General features: G+C 59.7%; 1 protein-coding gene across 2 annotated transcripts; it reads left to right on the top strand.

Annotated features, from left to right (window-relative positions):
* The first annotated feature begins 15,435 nt into the window (after positions 1-15,435).
* RNF208 (ring finger protein 208) lies at positions 15,436-20,572 on the top strand. 2 transcript variants are annotated; one of them, XM_064468662.1, is made up of 2 exons: positions 15,436-16,205; positions 17,587-20,572. In XM_064468662.1, the coding sequence occupies exon 2, from the start codon at positions 18,296-18,298 to the stop codon at positions 19,091-19,093; it is 798 nt and encodes a 265-aa protein (XP_064324732.1). In that variant the 5' UTR covers positions 15,436-16,205; positions 17,587-18,295; the 3' UTR covers positions 19,094-20,572. The 2 variants fall into 2 exon arrangements, with proteins under 2 accessions (XP_064324732.1, XP_064324733.1); XM_064468663.1 differs by lacking the exon at positions 15,436-16,205 and adding an exon at positions 16,493-16,587.
* Positions 20,573-22,304: the final 1,732 nt, after the last annotated feature.

A 22,304-nucleotide genomic window follows, 5' to 3' on the forward strand; every position in this document is an offset into this window, starting at 1 on the left:
TGGAGGACAGCCACTGGCAGCCCCTCTCCCTTCACTGGGCCTCACTGCTGCCAGGTTTTTGAAAAACCCATATATTTTGTTAAGCAGGCATAAAAAGGAAGCAGCATCCTCCCAGTTGTAACCCCAGGCCTGCCTGCCTGGGCATGTCCCTGCTCGCATGGGGGATGTCACTGTAGCACTCTCTAGCAGTGAGTCTCTCAGCACCTCAGGACTTGCTCAGTTTGGCTTTTTGCCCCAGATTTCCATGCGTAGCACTGTTCACAAGTGGCTCTGCTTGCAGGGAGCTGCAAGGCTGCATGCAAAGCACAGCTCGAGAGTGGGGGACCCCAGGACCCTGCAACAGCACCCTGTGCCCTCAGTGCCTTCCCTCTCCCAAAGAGGCTCCGAAGTGAAGCTCACCTCATTAGCACCTCTGAGCTCTTTGAGGTAGGGATGTCTCACACGCTGCAGCCTGAGGCTGCGGACCCCACATAACCTCCCCGAGTAGGGTGTTAGCTTTAACCTGAAGTGCCTCCATCCTGGCTGATGTCCCTCCCTGGCGTCTCACTGCAGCAGCTCCCATCTCGCAGGCGCCTTCTGGATAATCTCATTCCTTGCAGGCTCTGGCGCCAGCTCTGCAGCGGCTGGGCTGGTTGCAGCCTCAACTGGGGAAAGCCCTTCCAGCCTCTGCTGCGGCTCTCTGGGTCCGGATCTAGCTGCCTTCTCCTTTCCAGCCTCAATTTCCTGATGGCCAATTTGTTCTTGGGCCAACAGCATCTCTAATAGCGCCTTTCCTCCTGGCCAGGGATGCAGCGGTGACGTACCTGGAACCAGTCCCATGGTGAGAGCTGCAGTGACACTTACATACACTGGTGGGGATAGGGTTGGCTCAGGTCTTCTGGCAAGGAAAAGCAGCAGAAGCAACTACATCTTCTGTGGACCCTATAAGGTCCCTATCAGGCCAAGGCGGCCACCACGGCACCTGTGATTTGGGCTGCTGCCTAAAGGCAAGGTGCTCCCAAAGGCTGATGAATTTAGGGTCACAGCAGCATCCCTCCTTCCTCCTCAAAGCTCACCAGCCCCGTGTCAGCCTCAAGGAGCTTTGACCCTCTTCTCCCATGTCACAGGGGAACTCCAGAGCACCAAGGCTGGGGAGGGCACTGACACCAGGGCTGAGGTTCTGAGCCCTCCTGGGGCTTGTTCATCTCCTTGGGCGTATTTTGACCCAGCTGTGGGTGACTCCAGTGGGAGTAGTGTCTCCAGCAGGTGCTGGTTGTCCATGGAAGAAGTTATAGCTTTTTATACAGTTTTCTTTCTTCTGACAGATGTTGAGAACGAGGAGGTGGAGGCTCTGGCACATTAGGGGACCAGGGGGACACCCCCTCCCAGGCTGCTGGGGACTTCACGGATGACACAGAGAACCCTTGTCCCAAAAAGCCCCTGCAGCAGAGACTCTATAAATGCCCCAAGTGCATGAAGATCTTTGTGCAAATCTCCCACCTGCAAGCCCCCCATGGGGCAGTGCCCGTACAAGTGTCCCACCCATGAGGACAGTTTCAGTGACACCTCCATCCTCATCAAGCACCAGCGCACTCTCACGAGTGCCATACCGGTGCTCCCAGTGCTCCCTTCAGCCTCAGCACTGACCTGCTGCAACACCAGCGGGCAGGGGATGCATCACGGCCCAGACTCTGCAATGTGTGGGGTGGCTGGCATCACTGTGGTCCAGCCTCCAGAAACGGGGCACCTTGGAAATGTGGTTTTGTCTGTAATGGGAGCTGGGAAGGGGGACACCCATGAGAGAGGGAGGTTGTTGTCACACACAGCCAGCAAACACACCTGGGATGTTAAGACACTGGGACCAGTTGCCCTGGCCACTCTGGTGATGCCCCAGGGGCTGTGTCCATCATCGTCCCTCGCTGGCTGCAGGTCATCGCAGCATCGGGCAGATTTGTATCCATGCAGCTCTGGGCCCCTGGGCACTGAGGTTCGTCCTGCTGCCCCCCAGGTGGACAGGATGGGCAACCCCAGCACCCCACAGGCAGGAGGTGGCTCAGGGCTCACCTCTCCCCTCTGGGAGGCGATGATGGGCACCAGCCCCCCCTTCCCAGGAGTCCTGCGGTCCCCACAAATGGAGTTAAATAAGTCCTTTAAATTCAGCGTTACTGCGCAAGAGGGAGATTCAGGGAGTGAAAGCCTAAATCTGCCCTTTTCAGCACTGAAAAACTTTGTTCCCTGCTCCTTGTCCCCCCCAGCGTGCTGGAGCCACGGAAGGAAGTCTGGGCATGGCAGAGTTGTTCGGCGTTCAGTGCCGGCAGTGGGGCAGAGCTCTGGCAGCGCAGCCCCAGCTGAGGAGAGTTACCACCAATCTAGGAGCAGCACCCCCTAATCTGGAGCCTGAAGTTCAAATATTTAATTCCTTGGTAAAATAGGACTCCGAACTGAGCTTGGAGAGCCATGTCCTGCACTCTCATGTGGCTCCTTGGGGGATTTACAGATGATGGAGAATCCTCAGATGGAAAAGCTGCTGCATCTGAGCCCAAGCTGCTATTTTGGAGTCGTCCCATGTGGGACTTGCTAAGCTGGGAGCCGGTGAGTGCACTGGAGCTCTGCGCCGCTTGAGTAAATGGATGAGCCAAACTAATGCATAGCTACTTGTTGCTTAAAACCAGCCTAATTTCCTGCAATTGTTTGCAGGGGAAAAAAAAAAATTCAACAGAAAAAACCTAACTGAAAGCTCAGTGCCCACCCAGGAAATATTGTGTGCTAGGAGAGGTGATGGGAGGAAGGTCCTCGTGAGGTGCCATGGTGCTTGCAGAGAAAGGTGCTCTGGCTCTGTGCAGGCCAGGAGACAACCTCTGCGATTTGAGGAGGAGCCTGAGAAAACCAGGAGAAACAGAAGAAAAAGCCAACCTTTAATTGCCTTTTTTTTTTTCCAACTCAGGCGCCTGCTTGCAGCCTGTGCTGCCTCCCAGCAGCACAAAAACGAGGGGGCAGATCCGCAGAGGAGGCCAGGGGCTGTGTCCCCAGTGCCAGCAGCTGATGACGGGTCTGGAGCCCAGCGGGTGCTGCAGGGGTAGGACCATCCCCAGGTGTGGGACATGCAGCCAGGAGGAAAGTGCTGGGCTGAGCAATTCCTGCAATACTCATCAAAAAAAGATTTTGGGTCTTCACAGCAGTACCATGGCAGGGTACCCCAGTGCCCCATCCTGCGCGACCAAACACAAGCTTTTAGGATTTTTTGAAGGATACCAGTCACTGCAGTGATCTCATGCAATGCCTCAACTCTCTGGAGTTCCACACACAGTGAAAGGGACACTTATTTTGTTAAAAAAAACAAACCAGAAAGCCACGGGCACATCCTGCTGCTGGGCACCCTTCCCCTAGGGACAGGCACGCATGTGACATCAGGGTCGGTGGAGCTTTTCCAGCTCCTCCCAGGGGCTCTCCCAGTCACCAGGACATAAAAACTCATTGACACATCATGTTTGCTGAATATTTCCCTCCTGCGCCTCGGGAGATGCAGTGCCATGGTGCCAGCACTTGAGGGTGATGATGTTCTTTCCAGCCCATCAGTAAGGTAGGATGATGCAGAGTGGCGTTTCCTAGAGGGACTGGCTTTGCAATCAGCTGGGGGAGCAGCTTGGTGAGAGCCCCCAGCACAGATGGTGGTTTCTCACCAAACCTTGGTGGGATTGAAGAAGTTTTTGAAGCTAAGGAGAGCCTGTAGGTGGTCAGTGAGTGAAAAGGGCACGGGGGTGAGTTGGGCCAGGGCAGCAAAGGGAAACCAAACCCCAAATTCAGTCTGTGTGAAACAAAGACAGGCAGGTGGGATGATTTCTTCTGGGACATCACAAGGCTCCTTCCATAGGCCCCTCTGCTGTGCAAGGTCTTCTCCAAGGTGTTTGCCTTAATTCTTGTCTGCCTCCTCATTAAAAAGCAGAGTGAGGCTGGGCAGGTACGGAAGGAAGGATCACAAGGTGGCCCAGGGAGCAGGAGGCATTACTGGGGTGAGTGTCCATAAGGGGAACCCCATGGGGTCAGTGCCACCGGGAATAGGGGCTCAGCTGGGACCCAGCGAGTATGGAGGAGGAGCTGGGGCTGCTGGCACGAGGATGCCATGGAGGGCATCAGTGGTGCATCTTTGAGGGGTAACCTAGGGAGCACAGACCAGTGCACAAGGACAAAGCTGCTGGGGGGGTGTGGGTATTGGGGTTGGGGGCAGCACAGAGCTATTTCCAGCAGCACAGTGTAAAATTCAGCGCATCCCCGCAGGCCAGGCTGGCACCCTGTGCTCAGCATCGCATCCTGCAGGTCCTGGCACTGAACCTACCTTTCGATGCAGCACGCGGCACAGCCTGGTGTGGACATGCGACCTGGCAGCCCCACAGCTGTGCCCCATAGCATGGGGCCCTGGCACCCTCATGTGCCCGGTGTCCATGTGTAGTCGCAGCCCCACACCCTGTAGTCTGCCTGTGGCATGCAAAGAGTTTTCTCAGTTCTTGCTTCCCTCTTAGGGAAAGTGATATGTCCCGAAGGATAGTGGCAGCTTTTAAAGCCAAAACGGAGCCTGGAAATGACCTTCAAAATCTGCTCGATAGGAGGGATTGCCTGCAATGCCAGGATGTGTCCCGTCACTTGGGTCAGCACATGGGCTGCATGCACCAGGGGTCCCTGGGCCATGCATCCATCCTGCAACAGGTCCCATCCTGCCCTCAACACCAGCTCCTGGGATTCAGCTCAGTAACCTGGAGCAACGCAGGCTTCTCTGCAAAATCCCCAAGGCTCTGTTGCTCACCCTACATCCCTCGACAGGGTTGGCAGCTCCCCAGATCTGACAGGATCTGTCACCAGCTCTGTCTTGCACACGGTGCACTCTCCCGATGTGACATCTCAGCCACCCTGCAGGCCTGCAAGTAGGGGACAGGGACATTGGGAGCACCCTGGGGATGTGCAAAATGCAGCGGGTGCTGTGCACAGCTGAGGCACACGTGCATGTATAGCACGTGTGGATGCTGGGCACCTATCTGCCTCCCTGGTTCACTGATGTGCCTGCAGGAGGGCTGAGGACGCTGCAGAGGCATGTTTTCTTGGTGTATTGGGTCTCCTCCAAGCCTAGGCTGCATGTCATCCACATATATGGGGGATGCTCAGGCTGTGGCTGCAAAGCCCAAAGCCTTTCTAGTTTAAGTCCCACGCTGCCCTGGCAGGGGGATGCTGCATCCCTCAAAGATAACGAATCGGACACATAATCCGGTGTCCAGGCTGGCACGGCCGGAGCCAGCATCACACGAGTCGGCTGGTGCCTGGCCTGCTGCCTGCCTCTCCTGGGGCTCACGCCAGCTGCAGGAACAAGGAGAGGAGCTTGTTTCCTTATCGCCCTCCACACTTACCCTCCGTCCCCCTCCCCTGCGGCTCCCCGGCCCGGCCAGCCCCCGGGTCACGCCAGGCCTTGGCAGTGGCGCGGGGGAAGCTTGCATTGTGGCTGCCCACTGTGGCCCAGCTGGAGGAGAAAGCAAGGATTTCCTGGCCCGGAGCAAGTCCTTCCTGTCTCCTCCCAGCAGCGAGTGCTCTGGGGCTGAGGGTGGGCTGTTCCTGACTGGTTTGGACCTGGAGCTGCCTCCCTGCACGGAGCTGCCGCTGAATGTGCAAGCAAGCAGGAGGCAAGCACGGAGCCAAGGCGCTTCGACTGACACCACCCTCCAGTGCCAAAATCTCCCCCCTCCAGCTCTGTCCTACCCACGTGCAGAATCTCCGCTCAGCCAGCATGGAGATGTCCCTCACTGCACCCTCGGTGCTTGTGCACCCTCACATGCAACGTGCCATGGGGACAGGGGCGGTGCAGAGTGGCCTCGTTCCATTGCATGGGACTTTAGGAAGGGCAGTTCACCCGTTGCCAACTTCAGCCCAGCCCATGGCAGGTCGATGCTGTGGGATTTGTGTCCAATGGGCCATGGCCTGCAGCACCCCGCTCATGGCCGGGCAGCAGCAAACAGCCTGGGTGTCTCCCAAGGCTAAACGCTTGCTCGCATGCAGAGACCTGGGAAACAGGCTGTAAGAGTTCCAGCTGGGGACGCCTGGCTGGGCACCTCATGTGCATGGCCATAGTTTTCCCTCCTCAAATGTAATTTTTACTTCCTGTGAAGGAAGAAGCAGGGCTGAGGCCAGGGCAGCTGCTGGCATCCACCGTTTGGTGGGCTCCCTGCAGGCACTGCTTTCGCTTTCACTGCAAACAGCCGCGCTGGGTCATGCCGCAGCTTCCGCTGTGCCACAACCACACGGAGATCTTGCATGGCAACTATACCTGCCAATGGTTTTTTTAGGACAAAGGGCTGATTTCCAGCTATTTTTCCATGATTCAAAATTTCTAGTCCTGGGGATGGCTGCGGCAGAAGGGCTGTCACCCGTCCTCTGGCCTGGAGCATCCCCAGCAGTTTGCCATCCTCCCCCTTTCACCCCTGCCCCAGGGATGGATCAGGGACGGCACCATCCTGCCCCAAGTGAAGGCTTTGAAATGGCAGTCTGGGGATGCTCTCCCTGCCGGGAGCAGGCAGATCCCATGCAGCACCCAGCTCCCAGCTAAGCCCTTGGCTCCGGCTCTCTCCCAGTGGAGGTCTGGTTTCTGTCCTGCCGTCAGCTTGTCCTCCCTTACTTCAAACAGTCCCTGTTTGTTTGGCTCTCGCTGCTGGCTGGAGCCGGGGCTGCATGCCTGGGCCGCCTGTGCACAACGGCTCCTTGTTCGCCACCTCCCTCCCTGCTCGCCCCTCGCCTGCTTTAGCAATTATCCCAATTAGCCATGCCCTCTCCTTGCTCCCCGCTGCACCACGGACCCTTGCCCCTCCTGCTCTGTGCTGGTGGCAGCAGCGCTGCTGCCTGCAAGGGGCCACCCCTGGGCAAGCAGGACGTGGGCACCGGGGCCACGGCTGCCAGCTTCCCAGTGGGAGACAGGCAGGTTGTGCAAAATCCAGGTGTTTGGGGCCAGTGCTGGATCCCAGGGCTCTTTTCAAACCTCTTTGGGGCTAGAGGAGGATGAGGAAGCTGTGCCTGGACCTGCAGGTCCTGGCGTGCCAGCCCTGTGCCACTGGCATCTGCTTCTGCTCCTTCAAATCACCTTGGTGGGTGCTGCCGCTCATGCCCCAACTATGCAGGGTGCTCACCCTGCCTTGCTCCCTGGGAGCGTGGGTGCAACCAGCCAGCTTTCTACAAGCCACAACCCACGTGCCACTGCAGCAGCACCGTGCTCCGGCAGCCGCTGGCTCGGTGAGAGCCTGGGGCAGGCGGTTGATGTTTCCACCTGCTGACGCAGGCTGGGGCAGCCACACAGGCCTGTGAAGGGGGCTTTCCGTAGCAGTTCCCATCAGGCGTGTTTTGGGGCCACCTTCCCCTCTGCCCTCCCAAGCCTGTGGAGAAGCTGGGACACAGCCCCTGGAGAGGTGCTGGGTGCAGGAGCATCCCTGTCGGCAGAATCAAGCAGGAGAAGTGGGGGCCATCTGTTCCTGCACCCCAACAGTGGCTTGCACATCCCCCCAGATCTGAAATCCAGGGCAGGCAAAGCCCCATATCCTCTCCCCATGGCATGGCCCTGAACTATGGCCAGCCCTGCCATGGTGGCTGCAGTACGCAGGCAGCACTAGCAGCCCCTCAGCAGGCTCCTGCCCACACCCTGCCAGGGACACTGTGCACCGCAGCCACGTAGGGACACAGCGCTTTAGCAGGGGCATCACCAGGCAGGGTGAGCAATGGGGCTGCCACTCCCGGGATGGCCCTGAGCGCCCCATCTCTCGCTGACAGCTGCCCCAGGCTCCTGGGGTTTGATCTTTACCACTCGAGCCGGCCTGTCTGTTCCCATTTGTGTCTGTCGTGCTGCCGAGGGATGTGAGTGCCAGGCTTGCACAGCCTGGCAGCTCTGCGCTGGCACACGGACAGCCGCCGGGCAGGCAGCCTCTGCACTGGTGCGCAGCCTCCTCCACAGCTCTGCCAGCGCCAAACCCCCGTGCATACATCAGGGTCCTGCTGAAAGCCAGCGCCTGGTCGAGCCCTGGCAGGTGGGGGGCTCCCCAGAGACCGCTTCTGCCTTGTTGGGGGTTGTCCCTTGTCCTTGATCCTGCACCCAAAACTGCCCCTTCTCCCCCATCCATACAACCGTGATTGCTCTGGAGCATCCTGGTATAAGTCTCTCTGGTTACCCCCACCTTCCCTGGGTACACAACAGTGCCCCAGTGGGGCCCTGACGGCTCCCCCAGGAGTCTCGGCATGCTGGGTCCCCTTCCAGGCTGAAGCACTTGTTTCCATTGCATGGAAAGGCGTCGCCTCCCCATGCACACCAGGGTGGATCTGGCTCCGGTGTGACCGCTCCCTTCCCCACAGCCTGCACAGCAGCACCAGGCTGCGGCAACCCGCTGGTTCCCAGGGGTCCTCTCCAGCCAAGGCACCAGGCCGGGGCTCCTCTGCAGCAGGGGAGAGATGGGCCACAGGATCCTCCGGCAGCACCCCAGGATGGCTCCCAGCACCGAATATATCAGGCCCTTGGAGGGCTGAAGTAATAAGGGAGAGGAAAGATGTGATGGAAAACCCAAAGCCAGATGATGACGTCAGCCCCATGAAACTCCCCCAACAGCCAGTACAACACACCATCCCTGCCCCACAGGATGCAGACCCCTCCCGTGGACCCTCTGCCAAGGGCTCTACATGGCTCCCAGCTTCCATCCAAAGCGATGCTGGGGAGTTCACCAGCTCCTGCATTTCCTTGTACCTCGCCCCACACACCCCCTCTGCAACCACCCGTCCCCAGGTCTGCAAGCCACTGCTCTTACCCCAGCTGAAGCTCTCCCCACCACATGCTCAGAGCAAGTGGCAGCTCAGCTCCCCATGCTCAAACCGCAGCGAAGAAGCACCTGCTCCGGCAGCCCCCGCACGCCCGGCAGCCGCAGGAAGCTGCTACTGTGCCGCAGCACAGGCCGTGGCGGGGCAGCTCCCGGTTTTGCACCCACACAACACCCCCAGAGAGTTACAGGCGCACAGAGAAAACGAAATCCTTGGGTCAACACTCAAAATCACTCAGCTGACTTAGAAATGCAACTGTGATGCTCTGTATAAGAACATTGGTTGCCCAAGCAGAGGAGAAGGGATGACAGGAGACCCAGGGACTGTTGCCAGCTGCTGGGAGCAGGGATGGGGGAGCACATTGTGCCCCCAGGTCCTACCGGGAACCCCAGAACAGCCATGTTGGGACAGCAGGCTCCCACCACCCACAAGCATGGCCATGGCCTCATGTGTGGGGCTGCATTCAGAGCAAGGGGCAGCAGCCAGGAGCTGCCAGGACCTGGCTCAGCCAGTCCCATCCACTGCGTTCAGGGAAGTTTTCCTGAAAAAGCTGAAATTCTGCTGCAAAAACAAATTGCTGCTTCAGTGCTGGGCTGCTCTTTGGAGCTGTGCCCCAGCTGAGGCAGCACCTGGGGCAGACAACAGGAGCTTGGGCACCTCTTCACCATGCCAGGACCACCTTGCCCCACCACGCTGCTGACGGGCATCTCAAAGGCGCATGCAGCCGCCACGCTGCCTCCTTCTCCCTGACCCAGTTTGTGTCTCACCGCTGCATCCAGGCAAGCAGCGCTGTCAGGTTACAAGCACAAGCAGCTCCAGGCTCTCTCAGGGAGCCAGCAAAGCAAACGCTAAGTGTCACCACAATTACAAGACATCTGCCTCAACCCCAGCATTGCCAGCACCAGAGCTGCTCCACCAGCCCTGCACCCGCCCAGCCCAGCGAAGGAGGACTGGAAGAGCAGCTGTATCCCAGATCTGGTACATGCTCTGGTTTCTACTGAGCCTCAAATCCCTCAGGCTCTGTTAAACCCAGCATTAGCTGGGCTGGATGACAAGGGGGAAGGTTTCTGCAGAGCTCCCATTTCTATTTCTGGGCCATCCCTGTCCCGTTTTGCTTGGGCACAAGTTGTTTTCTAAAGGACATGTGTTTTCCTCACACACTCTTGCTCCTGAAATGTGGCTCTGGGTCTTTGTTGTCACCCCCTGCCTGGGCCAGCAGCCCCCAGGGAGCTCCAGACCTCCCCATCAGCACTGCAGGACCAGGAGGGACTTTCTGATGTGACTGTGGTGCTGCGAGGTCACCAGCAAGAAGGGAAATCCTCCTTGCCTTGGGAGTCTGTGGGACTGTGCATACGCGGGGCTGGGGTAGATGCGTCCCCCAGATGAAGAAGGGGGCTCTGATGGGAGCAGGGGACCCCACTTGCCCTGAGGGGACTGTGGCTGGTCCCACTCCCACAGCGGAGTCCAAGCCCCTGCTCAGAGCATGGCCAGCATGTTGCGCTGGTCCTTGTGCAGGGCAGCTTTGAACATCTCCAAGGCTGGACATCCCCACCACCTCTCTGCGCCCCAGTCCAGTGTTTGACCCTTAAAGTGAAAAAGCTTTAGCCATAGGGAAATAGAGAAATACAGCTTGAATTTCCCATGTCCTGGCTTATGGCTATTGATCCTCGTTCTCTCTTCCTCCTCCCATGAGGTAACTGTGGAGAGCAATAAATTTTCCATGAGCCTTCTTTTCTGGCAGCTGAGCAACCCAGGTCTGCAGGCAGGGAGCTGGTGGGGAGGGGGATGAAGGTCAGCACGTCCAAGGAGAGAGGAGATGGTCTCTCTGGCCCTGCTGCCTTGATCTCCCACGGGCATCCCTCCTCCTTCTCCCTGCCCTCCTGCCATCGGTGCAGCACCAGCAAGGCGGGCACCCACTTCACACCGAGGGCTCCCAGAAGTGGCCACAGTATTAATCACCAAACCAAACTAATAATAAAAATAATTAATATACCCCTTGGGATCTGTTGGGGCTTTAGGAACATCCATACCCTTCAAGCTGGCCACACACTATGCGTGTAGGTCTGTTGTGCTGCCATGGAGCTTATAATTCCTATAATCTCAAGGTCTGTGTGTGCTAGCACGTGGAGGAGCCACAGGCTTTAGACCGCTTTGCAGATATTCTGAGAATCGTTTTTCCTATGGTGGAATCTCTGTATAGGGCTGCAAGCCTAGAAATGACCACATCCAAACCCCCATCAATGTGTTAGGACTGTACTGCAAGAGCATCTATGGCTGGGTCCTGACCACCGCCAACCCACACATTTCTGCTGCTTCAAACAGCAACCAGAGCAACCAGCTCTGCAGCAGCTGGTTGCATCCTTAAGCAACCAGCTGACAACAAGCAATTCTGCTGCTGGTTTCTTGACAGATTTTTTTAATAGCACCCTTCCTTCAAAATGGTCTTTGCTTTGCCTGGTCAAGCTGCACATCCCAGGAGCTGCAGATAGCTCCTGCGATAGTTCTGGTGGAGCTGCACGGCAGATCCACAGGGTGAGAGACTGCCCTGCTTTCGTCTTCTGTTGGTGTCTGTGCTGCACTGTTGTGGGGGCTGATGCCACCTCAGCCAGGCATGGAGGGTCATGGCCTGGGAGGGTGGCGATTGTGGCACTTGGGGTCCCTTCTCCTGATGCTCTACCCCAGGAAGAAGAGACAATCCCAAGGGGATGGAGCATGGCACGATGGAGTACGGAGAATGAAAATACTTAACATGGAGCATAGGTACCACATCCACATGTCTCCCAGCCATGCCAGGCTGGGTCATTCCTCCGGCACCACAGAGCAGCTGGGCAGGCACTGGCACTGGTGCCCAGCCTGCTACAGACCTGCCGATAAAGCTCTTCTCTGGAAAGCTGAAGATGAGCTCATTTTTTTGTGGGTGAATTATCTGTGTGATGAGTGATTCACTAGTGCAAAACAAGACCACTGTGAGAAACAGGCTGGATTTTGGAAAGAGCCGTTGATGTGTGCAGGACCTGATCAAACGAACTCTACTGAGAGCAGCAAGCAGCAAATAAAAGTGGTGTGAGTCATTGTAAAAGCATCGCAAGGTGCCGCCGCCAGAAGCACAGACAGCAAAGCGCAATGCCAGGTGTGCACGCGGTGGACGGGATTGGGATGCAGGGCAGGAAGGTTTGGCACTCGTGGAGCTGCTGGCTCACGCGGGTTGAGTGGAAAGCAAAGACACACGTGTCATCACAGCGCAGGGTCAGTCCCAAGTGAGGAAGGAGCCATTCTGTTAGAACGGGTCCTTCTCTGAAGGCATTATATATCCAGAAAGGCAATAAAGTCCTCAGCGTGCAGCTGGATGACTGAACCAATGATGGCTGATGAGGAAGAAATTTAGGGTCAACCTATCTTCTGGCATCACCGTTCTTCTCAGCAGAATTGCAGCAGCGACTGGCCAATCTCTCAATCCATCTATAAAGCAAAAGTTTAGAAATGACCCATTTGTGACACTGGAAATTAATAAGCTTTGCAGAAAGAAGCTGTGGTTGCACGCAGGGCAGTCCCAGCAGGACCAAGACCGACTTGATTACAACAAGTTACCACTTGATCACAAAAAGCAAAACTTTGTTAATCTGGAGGGCATGAAGTAAACCCGCTGGCAAAGCTGCTCCTGCATGTCTGTCCACGTAGAGCTCGAAGAAGGACATGGGGAACGGCAGGTCACTTGAGCTAAGGAGCTCCCTCCGAACCCAGGGGCATGCTTGGCCTGCTCAAAAGGTCTCAGAGAATGGTAAAATAAATCAGTGCTGCTTGTAAAACCCAGAAAATCATGCCATATCACATCACCACAGCTCAGAAGACATGCTGAGAATAACCACATGCAGCATAAAGATGTACATTTATGATAACACACAATACAATCGATTTTTATAAAAGATAATGCAGCATATATATGATAAAGTTAGGTGTTAAACCCAGGAGTAAGAGTATGGCCAGACCCAAAGGCAAAGGTAAGAGCTGGCCACAGGGGCTGGGGTTTGGTAAGGACATCGCTCAAGATTGCAGCCACCCAGGCCCAGCCAGAGATGAAGGGTCTGGGCTTTGAAGGATGAAATTATTTTCAGTTTGGGGTGGAAAGCGGAGATCTTGGTGGACCAACTCAGCAGAGAAAAGGGAAAAATCTGCACCTTCAAAAGCAAGCCTGGACAGCTCTGCAAGTCTCATTGAGCACTGACAGGTTGGGGTGAAAACTTGGGGCCAAAGCCTCCCTTGTACAAGACTTAACCAGTGGCACTTGCCACCAAGGACCCCATCAAGCCTAACCCAAGCTCTAGGAGAAAAAGAAGTGCCAGGCTTTGGCTCAGGCTCAAACTGCTTCAGAAGTACCTGAAGAGGTGGAGGAAAGGCTGAGAAGTGCTGCTGTGCTGGGATGGGGAAGATCCAGTGCCACGTCCACTGAGCACACAAAGCAGAGACTAGCAGTGCCATTGGAGCAACACGAGGATCCCCAGCATGTTGGCACAAACACACTCTTATTCAGCAGAAAAGATGCCTGATATCATTTATGATTATTTTTAAATAGAGCTGTTGCTTAACTCTTGGAATAGCAGCGCAATAACACCGTGTGGCTGGGTCAGCACGGGGATGCCATATGAATTAATAACAGAAAATGGCTCGTGCTCACTCACTTCCTGCAATTTCCTTTGCTCTGCGAGTTCAAGCATAATATATGGTTTCTTGCTATCTGCATCCAGAAGCATTAGCAGGAAAGTAAGCAAAAACTGACACAAAGAGGATGGGGAAGATTAAGGGAATCCCTGTTTAGAACTGTTAGGGTGCCAGACAGCAGCAGCCTCACACTGATTTCAGCAGGTGAGCAGATCAAAGAATTACACTTAGAAGGACTAGAGGCAAAGTCGTTACAAAATCCCTTATCCAACTAGAAGATTAAAAATACAACTGCTCACGTTGATGCAGAGGAGCATGAATTTCCGGGCAGAGGCAGCTGGTGGGTGAAGCTGGACTCTAGGGTCAGTCCAGCCTGAGAATGGAGCGTGACTGAGCCCTTGGGGTGCCAGGGGATCCCTCTGGACCAGGTGGGTTTGCTCATGTCCTCCAGGCCAAGCATCTGGGGGGCAACATTTTTAGCATCATTGCCTGGAGCGTGGATGGTTGGATCACCTGTGGGATGTATAAGGCCCGATGGAGCTGAGCTTTCCTTTGGGCTGAGAGCAGGAATGCAGAGCTGTTCAGAGAAAAATGTGAGCTCCAGCTTCTGTGTCCATCCCACTGATGGAGGGGCCGGAGGACTGTGATGGCAGGAGCATGTTGTGGCTGTGCAGTCACAGCACAGATCCAGGCCCCCGCAGACCCCTTGTTACAGGGGCGAGCGGTGGATGAGTCTTTGCTGCAGCAAGGCTGGAGGGCCAGCAAGTGGTGCTGGGCAGGGGAGCCTTCAGGGGGAGGGCATCAAAGTCCAGGCAAAATCCTGGGGCCAACTGAGGAGTATAAGGAGCTCAAAGGTGGCAGCAGGTGACATGAGCAGGGAAACCCCAGCATCACCCAAAGGATTCCAGTGACCCTCCCACCACCACCCTGCCCCAGCCAGGGTGGGATGGAGTGGTTTTGGGTTTGGGTGTGCATGTGCCGGGGTCACTGTTGCTGACAGCCCCCCATTCTCTGTGAGCGCTGGGTTTGAGCGTGGCTGGGGAGTTGGGGGGGTTCTACATGTGGCTGGCTGCCCATTTGGGCTGCCTGCCTGTGGTCTTCCCAAGCTGGAGGCCCCATGGCGGGAGGAGAGGGCAGCCCAGCCTGTAATACCTGCCAGGGCACGGCAGGAGCCGTGAAGTACAGACCAGGAGTTATCCTCCCAGGGCACAATGAGGGGTGTCCCCAGCCCGTGGGCTCCTGTCTGCCTGTGCCAGTGAAGGAGATCAAAACAGCAAGACCACGGCAATGCACAATGCTCCCCAGTGCTCCCCAGGGACGTGACAGCATTGCTGGTACCCAGTGGTGGTGTGACCCCCCTGCATGCCGTGCTGAGCACCCCACATCCCCAAGGGACCAGCAAGACCCTGTGCCCTGCTCCTCCCTCCCAGAGCTCAGCAGGGGTTGGGATGCTCCGCCGGGTTTTGTCCTCAGCGTGGGGGACCCCCTCTGCTCCGCTCCTGAAGGGGTGACTGTGGGTGGGAGTCAGGCCTGGCAGTGGGGAGGGGGTCCCTTGGGACACGGTGGAGTGAATGGCTCTGACTCAGCAGTGGGGAAAAAGTGGTGGTAGTGGGCACTGCCGGTGTCATGGCCTTTCCCCCAGCCCCGAAAGCTGTGGGGGCTGCTGGCAGGGGCCCCTCTCCCCGCTGCCACACACTCCCCGATGTGGTCCCAAAACCCCGGCCTCCGGAGCGGCGTCGCCCGCTCCCCAGCGCGCGGCGCGGAGCCATTTCCAGCGGCGGATGCTGAGTCACCGCAGGCCCCTCCGAAGCACCTCGCCGGGACCCGGCCGGGGGTCGGGGGCGGGGGGGGCGGAGGAGCCGCGGGGCGGCGGCGGCGGGAGGGAGCGGGGCCGCGGCGGGGCGGCGGCGGGGCCGGGCCCGGCGGGGCGGGGGAGGGGGTGCGGGGGGGTGGGGGGGTGGGGTGCGGGGGGGGGGGGGGGTGGGCGTGCGGGGCGGCGGGCGCTGCGGCCGGCGGGCCCCGGCGCTGCTGAGCGAGAGAAATGTGAGCCGGCTGCACCACTGCGGCGGCACTGCGGGCGGCAGCCGAGCGGGAGCGCGCAGGCAGCGCCCGCGCCCGCCGAGCCCCGCGGGACAGCGCGGACGGAGCCTGCCTGCTGCCTGCCTGCTGCCTGCACCTGCCGGAGGGGGAGCGGGGGGAGCCCGAGCTGCAGCCCCCCCCCCCGCCCCGGGCAGGCAGCCTGCGCTGTCGGCCCGGCAGTGTTGCATCAGCCCCGTGCGGAGCGGGGGCTCCGCGGCCGCCGGAGGAGCCGGGGGAGGGAGAGCGGAGCCGCGGGGCGGGAGGTGCCTCCCCGGCGGCGCTACCTGCCGCCTCCCCCCGGCAGCTGGTCCCCGCGGAGCATCCGGAGGCAGAGGAGGCGGCGGGAGCCCGGCGCCGCCAGCGCTGCCGTTGTGCCCGGTACCCCCGCCCTGCGCCGGGGAAGCTGCTGGGGGAGGCGGCGGGGCCGTGGGAAGCGGGGCCGGGAGCCGCGGCCCTGCCGGGAGCGGCGGTGGAGACCCGCCGGCATCCTCGGGGAGCCGGCACTCCGCACGGGCAGCGCCCGCATCCCTCTGCCTTTCAGATAACCTTTAGCCGCTCGGGCCTCCCAGCCTTTACCGGGGAGAGAGCGGGGGTCTGGAGGCTAAACTGGGGACACGGCCGCGCCGGCACCCCCCGTCCGAGTCCGAGGCACGGCGGGGCCAATGCAGGTAACGACCGGCAGCGACCATCCTTTCGGCCGGGCTGCCCGGGGGGCATCACCCTGCGGGCGCGCAGGCGCGGGCGTGAGGACGTGTGTGTGTGCGTGTGTGCGGGTGTGCACATGTGTGTGCACCGCTGGACCGCGAGCGTGCCAGCGCGGCGGGGGGCTGGCGGCTGCGGAGGGAGGTCGTGGCGGGGGGCGATGCTGCGCGGCCTGAGGGTTGCTGGGGAGGGCTGCGTCCCCCCGGGGGTGATGGGGATGCGGGGCTCGGCGGGGTGCTGCACCAGGGCGGTGCATGAAGGGGTGTGACGGCGTGAGCGTGGGACCGCGGTGGCTGTGCGCGGCGGCTGCCCGGCCGCACGGTCGCCGTGCCCGTTGGCGTGCTGCGGGTGAGTGTCTGCGCAAGACCTGCAGGCAGAGAGCCCCCGGGGCTGCTGTTGTGCGCGGGGAGGGGGGCATATACGCTGTTCGTGGGGTGCGGGGTGCAGGGTGTGGGCCCGCGATGGGGGATGCGGGACAAGAGGCCTCCCTCTCCAGGGCAGGCAACGCAGGATGCTTGCAGGACCCCAGTGCAGCCAGGGCATGGCTCCCGGGGACACCCCCGCTGGGGTCGGGCAGGCATCCAGACCCCCACGGCTCTCAGGCATCCAGGGCTGAACCACACCCCCCGCGGCCTCTCGCCATCCCCACGGGCTGCTGCTGCAACCAGATGGCCCCCTCGGGCCCCCTCCGTCAGGCCTGGCAGGGCTCGGCAGGAGCAGGCATCCCCCTAACAGGATTTGCAGCATGATGGAGGAGAGCGCCTTCGCCCTTCTCGGAGGAGAGACGGGCTGTCGCTGGGGCTGCTGAGGGAGAAAATGGCCACGGGTCGGCTGCCTGCCCCCCATCTCCTACCCCCAAACGTGGCCTGTCCTCTCCGGCAGCCCCGGGACACGGGCAGGGGGCTGGGAAGGGGGAGAGGAAGCTGGAGGGAGGGATAATAGCAGGGACAGATCAGGAGCAAGCGATGGAGGTAAAAATAGATCCACTGAGCAGAGGAGGGGCTAAACGTGAGAGAAAACACTGAGCAGAGGCAGGTCGGTGGGGGAGCCCCCCCGGGAGGGTCCCTGCATCTCAGAGGAGTGGAGGGAGACCTGCCCTCCTGGCCCCCAGGGCAGAAGGAGGGCCTGGGACCCCACACTCCGGGGGCTGCTGAGGAGATGCCTGGAGGGAAATACCTGCCTGCTCCCACTTCCGCCGGCCAAACATGTGGGTGGATGGACAGGACCTGCAGGGCTCAATTGCCAAATTGCCGGGATGCAGGCGGGCATGCATCCTGAGGGAGCGCTGGCAGCTGGTAGATCCCTGAAGAGCCTTGGATTCAACCCCCTCTCACTTTTCATTTCCAGTGAGCACGAAGCTGAGCTGGGGACTGCGGTGCCTGGGACAGAGGAGACAAGGTGTGTGGCAGCCCGGGCACCAGCCAAGGTGAGCTGCCCTCCGGCGCGGGATGCTCCCTGGGCCCCTGCCCCGCGGGAGCTGCTGGTGACGACAAGTCGGAGAGCCAGGAAGTCACAGCAAAGGAATTTGCAAACACATTCTTCAGCACCACGAGGATCCCAGGGCCTGTAAACAGGAATAAAGGCTAGGCAGAGGCGGGGACCGGGGAGAGGTGGGGGCTGCCCTGGTTCCTGTGAGACCCCCTCCGGACTCACCTGCCCCGGGCAGCACCTGGCACCACGGACCCCAATTCACCGTTCCCGGCTGCAGCTGATCTGGCACAGGAAGTGCCAGCGAAGGTGAAGGGGGGCTGCCAAGTGACGGCCAATGTCACGTTAACATCCTGGCGAAGCGCTGTGGGGAGCTGACTCTTTGATCACCTGCCCAAGAGCATCTTCCAAGGCAGGAAGGATGCCACTGTGAGCTCTGCCCTCCCCTGCACGCCCCAGCCTTGCACCCGGCACCCTCGGGCTGGCTGGAGAAGAGGGGTGCGGGGCCCGCTGGCGCTGCCCCGTCTCCCCAGGATGCTCTCCCACACCAGCAGCTGCTCCCTCTGCTCCTGCTCTGCGGCCAGACCGAGATTGAAAGCTCAGCAGGCTGCCAGTATGTTTTAGCCTCATGCAGGCGTCCCTCGGAGACCCCAGAGCAGTGGACAGTAATGTGAAAACGATACTCATGTCGTGTCTGAAAGGGCAACAGGTCATCATTAAAATGGAGGCGATGAAAATCATCCACCCGGAGAAGTTTTCGGAGCTGCAGGCCTCGCAGCCACGCTACGCGCCAGCCCCACGCCGCGAGCCACCCCTCGTGGCCAAGCGCGCGTGGCCTTCTGAATCCGAGATCATTGTCAACCAGGCGTGCGGGGACATCCCCGCCTTGGATGCCACCCCCGGGCCCCTTCCGCTGCCCCGGACTCCCCCCCTGCCGCGGCGAGAGCGTGGGTACCAAAGCCAGCGGAAGGGCAGCTCTGAGGTCTGCTACCACCGGCAGCCGCCATCAGATGAGGTCATCGTCAACCAGTACGTGCTGCACCCCTCGACGCCCTGCGAGCCCCTCGAGTGCCCCACCTGTGGCCACATGTACAACTTCACCAACAAGCGGCCCCGCATCCTCTCCTGCCTGCACTCGGTGTGCGAGGAGTGCCTGCAGATCCTCTATGAGTCCTGCCCCAAGTACAAGTTCATCTCCTGCCCCACCTGCAAGCGGGAGACCGTCCTTTTCACCGACTACGGGCTGGCGGCGCTGGCCGTCAACACCAGTATCCTCAACAGACTACCGGCCGAGGCCCTGGCCACCAACCCTGTCCAGTGGAGCAGCGACACCGACCGCAGCTGCTACCAGACCTTTCGCCAGTACTGCGGGGCTGCCTGCACCTGCCATATCCGAAACCCGCTGTCTTCCTGCACCATCATGTGAGCCCCGTGCCCCTGCCCGCACCTCCTGGCAGCAGGGTGGCCGGCGGGTGGGAGGGGACAGTGTTGCTCCGCGGCTGATCCCCAGGCCCTTCTTTGCTGGTGGCACAGCCTGGGGATGCTCACCGTGGCCAAGGACGTGGGACTGGTGTCCTCACTGGCACTGGTGGGGGGTGATGGGGACGCTGGGACCTGGCGTCAGCCCCCTACACCCAGTGGTGCCTGGGCAGAGGGACGCTGGGATGGGGAGTATGTCCACCAGCGCATCCAGGGGCTCCGGCTCCCCCCAGTCCTGCAGCAGGTGCCCCTGCTGTGCATCGAGCATCTCACCATGTTCCTTCCCTGGGCACCTTCTCCCTCCTCTCTCCCTGTGGCTCCCGAGAGTGGACGCTGGGTCCTGACCGGAGTGACACCATCCCCATCGCCCCGCGGCCGCCGGCGGCAGCACAAAGAGCCCTGGAGGTGCCACGCTGGGTCACCCACCCCGCAAAAGAGGCGAGGACAGGTCCCCAGCTGCCCCCCCCTCCTCTGTAAGTTATTTGCCAAAGCTTTCATCTCAGCGGCCACGCCGCCATGCACCCGAGTTGTAGCCATGCCAAGCCACTGCACCGGCCCCTCGGTTGCGAGCAGACACACGGCCCGTTTCCTCCACAGGCCCTTGAGGAAAGCTCCACTTTATCCTCGTTTTGGAGGATTCTTCTTTTTTCCCCATCTGCCCCCGGCCTCCCTGTCCCAGGCCGCTACGCATTCACAAAGGCATTGAGCTGTGACCGTTCTCTGCCACTCCACCCGGGACCCCACACCCATGCCCTGTGGGATGGCTCAGGGTGGGCAGCGTGGAGTCTAGTACCCTAAATTGCCGGTTCCAGCAAGGGGATTTGGCTGGGCAGGGGTGCAGAGGTCTAGCTCCTGCCACAGTCCCTTCTCCAGAGCAGCACCTCTGCTCTGACCCCTGTGTGGAGGGGCTGGCAGAGCAGCAGCCCCCTGTCCACAGTCTTGCTTTCTCCAGGGCACCTGGTGGGGCAAGTTTGCTGCCAAAAAAGCAAAAAAACCCAAACAAAAAAACCTAAAAAAAGAAAGAAAAAGCCATAATTTGTGGGTGCTCCCACGGGGCTGAGCACCACAACCCGGCACACCTGCAGCACCAGGGGCACCGGCTGCCCGGTCCCAGGGCACTGGGGCTGGAAGAGCCAAGGGGCCCTGCAAAGCCCCGCACCCTGGAGGAAAGAGCAGCCCCCGGTGCTGGCCGAAGCCCAGCATCCATCCGGGGAGAGGGCCAAACTGTCCCCGCCGCCGGCCCCTAGGGAGCAGGCGATGCCACCAGCGCAGCCCTGGGTACCACCTCGCTGCCGGTGGAGAACAGGGGCCGATACCGTTTCTGTGTTGCTCTGCCAATGCCTCCCGCTGCTGGTTGTGACAATGATCATGTTTTATACCCGGCCTTGTTCTTACCCCCATCAGTCTCCCCAATAAAGATTATATTGGAACGAATGGTGAGTGTCTCGGGGGGGGGGCGTGTCGCTGTGGGCAGGAGTGGGGCTGCACACTGGGCAGGGCGATGCACCCTGGCTCTGTTCAGTCCGTGGAGCAAGTTGGGAGAGAAATACCCAGAGGCAGGTCTTCCCACCGGACTGACACCTCCTCCCCCGACCTGGCTCTCAGCTCTGATGTGGTTCTGTCCCCTCCCTGCCCAGTCCTTGGTCCCACCATATGTAGCTGGGCACCATGGGGTACCCTGCCCACCTTAGCAAGCCGGCTTCAGATACACCAAGGGCTCTTAAATATGTGTTGGATGTCCCATTCGTCCCTGAGCGACATGGCATACTGGAGGGAGGGTTTGCCAACCTGGCCCAGGTGGCACCCACTGGCAAAGGGAGCTGGGCAGAGACATGGGCAGTGCTGGTGTCCCCCTGCCCCGCTCCAGTGAGGCAGATGCACCCACAGGCTCTGCTGTGCTCGTGGGCTCTCTGCACCATCCCCAGCTGCACACAAGGACTGCCCTGTGGCCAGTGTGCACCCAGCAACACTGGGAAATGGCATTGGTGGGGAGCACCCACTGCCCGCACCAAATGGACCTCAGGGTCACCGTGACGGCAGCTCACCAGCTGGGAGAGGCAGAAGTTTGCAGCAGAAGCAGCTGGGAGGATGCTCCCAGGGCAGCGCGATTCCCCAGGGGGTGACCTGTGCACACAGCCACGCAAGTGCACACACTGGTGCACGCACGTGCACAGTGGAAGGTGCATATGTGTGCGCACATGGAGGATCTCTGTGCACACACAGCCCACTGGCCCAGTGCTGGCACCCCAGTTTCCTTTCTCTGGGAGCAGCGGCTGTCTGTCCTCTGCTACGGGCCACTGTAGAGCGGTGGCTGCCAAAGCACTGGCACATCCCCAGCTCACAACTGAGCCCCAGGGGGGAGCCCCTGCTCTTGGGGGCTGCAGGGTGTGGGGGGTTGCTGCAGACCCCTTGTGCTTGGCTGCCAATTCCCGCCTTGGAGGGGTTTCTATGCCCAGAAAATGAAACCACATCCCAGTCCATTGGTGCTGAATTACAGCATCAATAATGCAGCTGGTGCCATCCCTGGCCCTGAGAGCGCTTGCAGCCACGACCTGGCTCCCCGGCCCTGCACCCGCATCCCTGCCATCCTTTGTGGGTGTGGGGGCACATCCAGCCCTGGCAGCAGTGCCAGGCACTCCTGGCAGTCACAGCATCCCCACAGCGAGCCCAGTGATGTGGCTGGTTAGGGAAGATGTGGCAGTCCCAAATCCAGGATGAGCAACTCCATTACCCCAAAAGCTCATCCTGAATCGAGGATCAGTATCTCCACTGGCGGGGCCCCAAAGGCACCAAAGCAATGGGCCAGCCAGAGCAGAGGTGGCAGCATTTTTGCCCTCAAAGTAGGAATTTGCCCTTTTTATTACATAAGGATGAAGGGTACAGCATGTCCTCCCCTCCTTGTGGTACCTCTGGGGCACAGAGTAAATTTAAAACCACTAATTTGATTTTGAGTTGCAATTAAGGAAGAAGTGGGGCCTTTCAGGAATAAGTGATGTAAGTAAGAAAGCCCATTTCTCCAGCCCTATTAACCTCGAACAAGTGCTCGCTGGAAAAGGGGCCCATGTGCACTGCGGGGCAACAGGGACGGTGGGGCAGTGCCAGCCCTCGTGTCAAGGCTGCAGGTGAATTTGAAGTCTTTCAAAGTCACTCCTGCATCC

The sequence above is a fragment of the Phalacrocorax carbo genome, chromosome 18, assembly GCF_963921805.1.
Source record: "Phalacrocorax carbo chromosome 18, bPhaCar2.1, whole genome shotgun sequence".
Classification (NCBI taxonomy): domain Eukaryota; kingdom Metazoa; phylum Chordata; class Aves; order Suliformes; family Phalacrocoracidae; genus Phalacrocorax; species Phalacrocorax carbo.